Source organism: Pundamilia nyererei, unplaced genomic scaffold (genome assembly GCF_000239375.1).
Source record: "Pundamilia nyererei isolate P.nyererei 1_Seehausen unplaced genomic scaffold, PunNye1.0 scaffold00216, whole genome shotgun sequence".
In the NCBI taxonomy this organism is placed as follows: domain Eukaryota; kingdom Metazoa; phylum Chordata; class Actinopteri; order Cichliformes; family Cichlidae; genus Pundamilia; species Pundamilia nyererei.
In genome coordinates this window covers 928,766-937,703 of record NW_005187617.1, presented here as the reverse complement: position 1 = coordinate 937,703, position 8,938 = coordinate 928,766, and the positions used below count along the sequence as shown (strand labels likewise).

At 41.5% G+C, this 8,938-nt stretch overlaps 1 protein-coding gene across 2 annotated transcripts in view; it reads left to right on the top strand.

Moving 5' to 3' along the window:
- The first annotated feature begins 2,807 nt into the window (after positions 1 to 2,807).
- Positions 2,808 to 8,938, top strand: part of itpr3 (inositol 1,4,5-trisphosphate receptor, type 3) — a 65,295-nt gene continuing 59,164 nt past the window's right edge. For both annotated transcript variants that reach the window (XM_013914696.1, XM_013914695.1), the window contains exons 1-2: positions 2,808 to 3,014; positions 3,095 to 3,434. In XM_013914696.1, the coding sequence (XP_013770150.1) occupies positions 3,343 to 3,434 (92 nt within the window). In that variant the 5' untranslated portion in view covers positions 2,808 to 3,014; positions 3,095 to 3,342. The remainder of the gene's footprint in view (positions 3,015 to 3,094; positions 3,435 to 8,938) is intronic.

Below are 8,938 nucleotides of genomic sequence, written 5' to 3'. Positions count from 1 at the left end.
TGTGTGTGTGTGTGTGTGTGTGTGTGTGTGTGTGTGTGTGTGTGTGTGTGTGTGTGTGTGTGTGTGTGTGTGTTGTAGTTCAGTATCCAGGTCTTTGGGGTTTAACACAAATACACAGGATTAAGTTGCAGATCATAAATCATCACCTGTGTGACTTTTATCCAGGTCCAGTGAAGATGAACTGGAGGCAAAAGGTAAAAATGACGCTAACAGTCCACATAAAAAAACACCAGTGTGCAGTCAGTTCATTGCGATTAGATTTTCTTAAATTACAACCACAGACATGAGGCATGCATTTTAATCCTGGATGCATTTTAAGGGCCAATATTAAAGGTTTTTTTTTTAAAGCATTGTTCATTAGAGTTCTTCACTCATGTTTTCATGTGTTATTTACGCTTCCAGGTATGACACTGTGCACTTCTATATTACTCAACAGAATCACTGAAATCCCTGAAACTCAGATGTGGGCACCAGTTCAATGGTCTGGAACCAATATTTGTGCCGCCTCAGTGTAGCGTGTCACACCTTCCAGCCAATCAGGAACAAGACTGTGTTTCGCCCTGCTTGTTTCCTCTTTTCTTTACAGAGCTAGACTGTGTCAAGCCTACAGACAGCTGTCATTTGATATCACTTTGGTCTGTTTTCTTTATGTAAATACTTGAGGTGTTCCACAGAGCTTCATGAACCGTCGGTGAATAAGACGTCTGTGATGTTTACTGGAGCATAGCTGAAGTGCATCAGACAGCTTACCTGCTCATTTAACAGTTAAAAGAAGAACTCCGCTCAGCAGGACTCCACAGACACACTCAGCCTGCACATCTGTGGGGTAAAAACACGGCTTCTGGGTGTTTCTGTCTTGTGACGGAAAATTGTGGTTTACAACTGCAAACCACAAACTTCTGCATTTCACATCTTTGAGAGAAACAAGTTGTCATGGTTTAAATTTCAGTCGCATAACAATGATGGTGAAATCAAGTTCTGACTGACAAAAGAAAAAACATTTTAGTAATTTCTCAGATGCTGGAAAACTTCAGGATGATTGAAAGAAGTGTTCCAGGGATGATTTGAAAGGAATTTAAAAAGATCCCTGTAAATATTTAGAAGTCTATAAAACAGCAGTGGGCTCTAGAGAAACATGGCTGGTTAGAGTTAAGTGAGCAGGAAAATTTGGAGACTGAGGATTGAAAACTGCAATGTCTCTAATGTCCACTTGAGGAACTCTGAAACCCAGAAATAAGTTTGCACTTCATGCATGGTCTTGCTTGGATACCAGAAATTATACCTGCAGTTGACATTTTTGCATTTTCTTCTACAATATATGAAAAATCAGAAATTCATGGATTTTGTTGCTTTTACAAAGACTTTTTTCTAACAGGTGATGAAAATTGTCCAGAACATCGAGCATCATAACCCGACTTCTGGTTGCTGGTGATGACGTTTGTTTATTGCCAACATTTTTTTTTTTAATATAGTAACTTCTTTTACACTTTAAAAAACATAAAACATAACTGAATTTGTAAAAATTATATTGTGGAACAAAATGTGAATCGTGCCATTTTTGTATCCTCAGATTCTTTCCTGTTGATGCTCAAGCCTGGGAAAAGCGGTTAATGCTAAACACATTGCTACTTTACATTATATGATTTATACAGCACCAAATCACAATAACAGTCCCCTAAAGGCGCTTTATAATGTAAGGTAGGTAGACCCTACGATAATACATACAGACAGTGGGAAGGAAAAACTCCCTTTTAACAGGAAGAAACCTCCGTCAGAACCAGGCTGTGTTAGAGACCCAGAGATGAATAATAACAAGTATGATTAAATGCAGAGAGATGTATAAGCACATAGTGAGTGAGAAAGGTGACTGAAGAAGAAACACCCAGTGCATCATGGGAATCCCCCAGCAGCCTATGCTTATTGCAGCATCACTAAGGGAGGATTCAGGGCCACCTGGTCCAGCCCTAACTATATGCTTTAGCAAAAAGGAAAGTTTGAAGCCTAATCTTGAAAGTAGAGATAGTGTCTGTCTCCAGTTTGAGATGATCTGAGCATCGTGACACGGTGCTTTATCCTGCTGGAAGCAGCCATCAAGACCAACCTAGTCGTCAACAATGGTCATGTAGGCTGTGGTATTTAAATGAGGCTCATTTGTTGCTAAGAGACTAAAAGTGTAGGCCTTCTGTCAGTTCAGGCCCCTGTGAAGTGTAGCCTCAGTTTCCTGTTCTTAGCTGACAGGAGTGGCAGATGCTGTGGTCTTCTGTTGTAGCCCATCTGCGTGGAGATCTAATGCACTGTGCTCTTCTGCAAACTTTGTGTTCATAAAAGGTTGAACTGGTGTACCTAATGAAGTGGCGGGTGAATTCTAAATGTATTATAAAGCTTTACTTATTTGTTCAAATGTGAGCCTGTACTATACTACATATGTTAGATAAGATTCTGAATTTTACTTGCATTTACAGTTTAAATATAAACATTTTATTGATTGCAAAATAACATCTGAACTCTGTGCAGCCTTCTTACATGCAGCGGCTGCACCGAGTTACACGAGAGGTCCAGTTTATCTGAATCTTTTCTCCTCGCTGTATTTATGATCAAATATTCTGACCGATTTTTGATTTGAACCGTTTCTGGCTACATGTCACTAAACTCGGGAGCGCACGGACACGTCCTGCAGGCTGCCAGTGCACGCGTCACACCGGGCTCCGCTGCCTCCGAGCTCGCGTTGCGTTCACTACACCCGTGTGTGTGTGTGCGCGCATTTTTTCTTTCTTGAAGCCGTCTGTCAGTCTTATCAACGCCTTAACTCACTTCCTGGTTTTTAGTACCCGAGTCTTCGGCGTGAGCGCGCGAGCGTGCACACCCCCACCACCACACACACACACACACTGAGAGGGAGGGACGGAGCAGGTCGCGTTACGTGTCTGCGCCTCTGTGTGAACACTTTAACCTGCGGCGAGATCTCCACACAGATGTTTCCTCCGGTGCTCCGCACGGCCTCTCAGCAGACTCAGGTACGGATCAGCGGTGGGCCCCCGTTGCGCTCCTGTTGTAAAAAGTTTGCGAGCTCCTTCAGAGTGTTTTTCTTCCACAGTTCGCTGTCATGCAGCAGCAGCCGCCGGTGAGTCCTTGAAGGCGGCAGGACTGAAGCGGGGTGAATGTAAAGAGGTTCTCCTGAACTCTCAGGACTCCAGCCGCTGCATGCGAGGAGGAAACTTTGACTTTCTTCGCTGCTTCTGAACTTCCACACGCGGAGAGGAGAGGACAGGAGGGGGGAGAAAGTTCCTCTCTCTCGGCTCTACCTGCGGGTTCCTCTCGCTGTTGAAATAAATCAGCTGCAGAATGTCTGACTCTGCATCCAGCTTCCTCCACATCGGGGACATTGTATCCCTGTATGCCGAGGGCACGGTGAACGGCTTCATCAGCACGCTGGGGTGAGTGTACCGTCACTGTCATGTGCTCTGTGTGCACTTGTGCGCTGTGGAAATGACTGTGAACACCTCCGTTGTACTCCTGTGTGCACACATCCGTTAACAGCCTGAGCGAAGCCCCCAGCTTCATTAAAACCTGAAGATGAGGAGTTTAAACTGGGTTCTGTAGATCGACACGTGGCTTCAGGTGTCAGTGCTCAGCGCTGAGCCGACACAGTGTTGAATGATTAGTTGTTGACTATCCGTCCCTGTGAGGAAGAGACTGGGAAGCATTCTTCCATCAAACAACATCAGACTCCACTTTTGTTTTCTTAACTTTGTAAAATAAAACATAACAAACAAACACATGGAAGTAAAATAAAGTTAAAGGGTTTATATTTACTGGCACAACAACCCAAAACAGGAAAAAGATAAATAACATTTATTTATATGCGCTTTTCGAGACCCTCAAAGCTCTTTACAATTCCACTATTAATTCACACACTGGTGGAGGCAGCTACAGTTGTAGCCACAGCTGCCCTGGAGCAGGCTGATAGAAGCGAGGCTGCCATATCGCGCCATCGGGCAGTAGGTGAAGTGTCTTGCCCAAGGACACAACGACCGAGACTGTCCGAGCCGGGGCTCGAACCGGCAACCTTCCGATTACAAGACGAACACCCAACTCTTTGAGCCACGATCGAATATTGTTAAAATAATGACGAAATATTCTTTCTTTCTTTTTCTTTCTTTTGAGCGGATTTATGTGCACTAGTCTCATCTCAGTTCAGTCTGATAATATAACCGGAGCTGACAGCAGCAGTAGCCTCCTTACAAGCTTTAAACCAAACAGAGGGGGTTGTATTGGGAGTGGAGCATTTCAGTGCTCACTCGCCTGACTATAATTTGGCACTTATGTTTTAAAATAAAAAAGGATGCAATACCAGACATGAAATAAGTCCAAACAAACTCTCCTGATAGCAACAGGTGCACTGCTGCTGATGCATGTAAAAACACAGAGCACCATGCAACACAATTCAATGGAATTAAATAATATAGCTTGTTGGCCACTTGTCACCATAACCATTACAGCTTTTTAAGAGAGGACTGGACCGATATCTGATACACTGTTTCTTAGTTGTGTGTACCTGGCTTTTAGGATGTGTAGTTCAACCTTGTCTAATATAGTAATAACAGTTTACTGTTTGCAGTAAGGGCTGTTATATAGAAACACTGACCTGGAAGACTGAGCATGTATCAAGACAACGCTATGATGTCATTGTGTAAATATGCAGTCATTGCTAGTACATGTATGTTTCACAAAGTATTGTGTTTTTGATATTTGCCCTGTTGAAGTGAATTAGTTGTGGATTATTAAATAGTGTGATTAAACTGTGAGTATGCTGTCAGCGCTGGTTTCCTCTTCAGATCCACATCAATGCTTCTGACTATCATGAATTTAACCTCTTGTTTGTCTCTTCGCTGTAGTGGAACTATTTGTCATATTATGGTTAAAATATGACTGATATATATGATATACTGCCCACCACTGATTGTGAATAATATCCATAAAGAGACATTAAAAAAGCCTGAAACAAAGGAGTTATTATAGGTCTACGTGCATCAGGAGCAGCTGCTTTAATGCAGAAAGCCTGCAGTTAAAGAAAAAAGAGCAAAGACAATATTTGCATTTGCAAAGTTTCACAGGTGATGGAAAAATAGTTCGTGCAATGAACTGCTTTATCCAGAACTCCAGAGACGATAGACTGACTCTGAGGTGAAGAAGTGTACAGGCTCGTCAGTGTTTTGAAAGAAGGAAGGTGACATATGCGCATTTTTTGTTTTTGTGGAGAAGCTTCTGTGTGTGTGCTTTTCCCTGCAAACAAAGTGTGTTTTTGTGAAAACATACCAGACTTTGTCCTGTGCTGAGAGAACTTGTTGAACATATTTTTAAAATGAAGGCTTTGAAGCTTTTGGTTTTAGATTGATTTGGGCAGTGTGAGAATGAGTGACACCCACTGAAAGCAGGTGGTGCAGGTCAACAGTGGTGCATTGTGCACCCACTGAGTGTATGTTATGGATGGACATTGCTTTCAGGTCTGAATAGTGAAGCCAGTTTAGAAGTTTTTAGAAACTTTCTAATGGCCAGCATCAGTGGCCTTAATGTCTGCTTTGATGGAGGTTAATATGAAAGCAGCCCTCCTGCTCTGGGACTTGTGTAGCGTTAGCATCACCACTACAGCAGTAACAGTACACTTTATTATAAAGTGGCATAATCACATCACTGAATCTAAATGGATCAAACTGGACCCTTTCTTCACCTTATTTCAGGGGGAAGGAAATCCCCACGGTCACTCAGTGATACCTTACATCTGTAAGGCAACACATGAACAAAACAGTCTGGATGAGAGACCCCGTTAAGATCCCTATCACCAGGCCACCGTGAGATCCCACCTACTCAAAAGTCAGATGGTTAATAATGTTCTTACAAGAGTAAATTTGTTACTGATGTCGCCAAACCTGTTTTAAAACTTTAACTCACATACTTGATCAAATTTGATGCAACAGTAATGCTGGCTCATTTAAGTCCTAATGATGCTCTAGAAATGCGTAAAAATTCAGCAGCCACCATTGGACCTGTTGGACACTCCAGCAGGACCACCGTCAGTATCTCTGCCTGACCTGACAAGTCTGTCTTTCTGTTGCTTTAGCAAGCAAGTTGATGACTAGACATTTGCTAGAAGTCATTATTCAGCTGCAAGAGTTAGTTGTCCTGGTGTGAGGCCCCTTGAGGGGCGGCGGTTTTAGGCTTTTGGGCAGACTGAAATAAATAAATACATGCTATTATGAAGAAGAGATGCAGTTATAGTATTTTGCAGAAGTCTTGAGCAACCTACTATTTAGTAAGTTCATAATTCCATCAGTTTTGAAAAAGATCTCCAACACCACTGGTTGACACGTAGCCCCAAACCATAGCAGAGCCTACATTGTTTTACAGATGGTTGCGGATGGCGGTTGTACTTTCCTGTTGACGTCCTCCATACATATCGATGACAATTTGAACTAAAAAATTCAAATTTAGATTCATGAGTCTTTAAAAGGTGTTGTTACCGATGTTCAGTTTAGTTGTTGTCACAGTAACTGGCATACCTCAGCCTTGGTTTGCTTCCTTAAGAATGGCTTCCTGACAGCCAACCTTCGCCCGAGACCACTTGAAGAGGCTTCGGCAAACAGTAGGTAGAACTGGATCAACTCTAGGGCCAGAAGCAAACACGTACCACTGTGTTTTTATTGTGTTGATAGCTACCCTAAGTATCAGGCTCGGTGACATCCCTACCCTCACCTCCTGTGTGATCAGCTATAGATAGATCTTCAGTCCTGCCACTTCTTTGGTTCTCCACCTGTCCACTTTCCAGCTAATAGCTCTGTGGGAATTTCCTCGTTGGTGCAAAAATACTATTTTAATCACTGTCAAACAGTTCTTCTCAGTTCTTGAATCTACAAAAACTTTTTTCACCGTACTGAAAATGAGTGAAATTAATCAGAAAAACAAATAAACCCCCAAATGACATTAACCATATATTTCAATTAGCGATTTCAACAATCAGTGCGTTCCTGTTATGAACCAAAATGTTTCTGCAGCATATCACAGAGTATTGACTATGAAGTGTGTCAAGCATCTTGTCTTTGCCAAAAGGGTTTCAGCTAGAGTCCACTAAAGCCCTTTGTAGGTCGAAAGTCTTAATAAATTACAGGGAGAATGGTCGTGCATGAAGGCTGCTTCAGAGTTAATGCACTCATTACACACCTACCAGCTTTTCTGCTTGTATGTTACATTTGTTATCGACGAGATCAGAAGAGGAGTGCAACCAGGAAAACATTACTTTATGTTTTAGTGGTTTCTGATTTTTACTAACTTTCTCTTACATGTGTTATTTCAATAAAATTCAAAAATTACAGAAGATTGAAGTAAAGAAACTAGAACAAGTGCAACAGATCATCTTTTTCCTAATATTGTCCAGAGTCTTCTGGAATTGCTGATGTTTCACTATCTCCAGCACAACCTTTAACACAAACATGCTGCATAGGGTAGCGGCAGCGCTGTCTGATTGCTTGGCAGGAAAAGGAAGTGGTACTCGGCATGTCCAAGAGAGATTTCCATTGCCAGTTTGTGCATTTGTCCCTGCTGTTGTTAATGTTCGCTTTATGAGGACTTTGTGTCTGGTCAAAACTTTCTTTAGATTCAGATTTGTTTTTCAGGTTAAGATTAGAATCAGTATTCAGTAACAATAGGGAGGCTTTCATTGTTGCGTTATGGTCTTGAGAATGTGTTATGTCACAGAGTCCTCACAAAGATATATGTACCAGCGTTTGTGTGTGTTTCCTGTACCATGGTCTTACACTCACTCCTTTGAATTTGACTCAGTCTTGACCTTTACAGCTTTATTCATTGACTGCCACACTGATCTGAACAAATACAATAAAAACTATAGGTCACCCTTTAATAATTATGGTGACGTCACAGGCAAGAGTCATGTTTTGCCCACCCATTCTCAAGGGGAGCTAGACAAAATTAGGCAGGTAGTTTGAACATTGTAAGGGGTCTACCTCTATTCTTCAGGGCTGAAAGGAAGCCAAGTAGGAAGTGCAACAGAAAAAACTTCACTTTCTTCAATGGCAGTTGAGGCAGGGTCTAAAAAAGAAAATCCCCATATAGTCCCCGATGAAAACGTCCAGCTTTACAGTGTTAAAAAGAACCTTTATAACCTGGTACAACATACTGTTTTGGTGTTATCTGTATCTATATCCTTCAACTGTACAGGCTTTTTTTAACTGACAGGTTTTTCAGCACAGGCAGTTGTAACTGCTTATTATCTGATGGCTTTACGTTTCCAGGAGAGAGTCAGATAACATATTTGTGTTGCTGGTGCCTTTTGAAGCATTTGAAGCGTTCAGGTAAAGTTCTCTGGAAATAAACATGGCCTGCTGTGAAGTACAGTTTGTCTGCAAATTCAGTTTAGGTGAGCAAAATTCTTAAATTTTATTAGTACTCTAAAGTTTCAGTGTTAATATTATGGGCTGGCAGCAGTCTATTCTCTCATTCAAATATGGTCATTTCTGGCTTCAAATAGTCAACACAACAGCAGTCAACACTGAGACTTCAGAATGGGACTTCACCAACCAACACATATGGTCCATATAGTCTAAGTATGAACCCGGGGACTCTAGTAAACTCTGCACCTTTCCTTTCATACAGGTCCAAATTCACATTCTATCATTTAATAGCTAGCAGGGGGGTGGCTGTAGCTCAGGGGGGTAGAGTATAGGGGTGCAACGATACACAACATTCACGGTTCGGTTCCATACTTTGGTGTCACAGTTCGATATTTTTTCGATGCAAAAAAAAAATGTTCATGCCTTTTATAATTTGTCATTTATTAAAATTATAAATATATATTTTAACTCAAAAGTACAGTTTTTAAATTTAATGTTGCTGAAACAACAATATAATAAAAATAAACAAATCTATC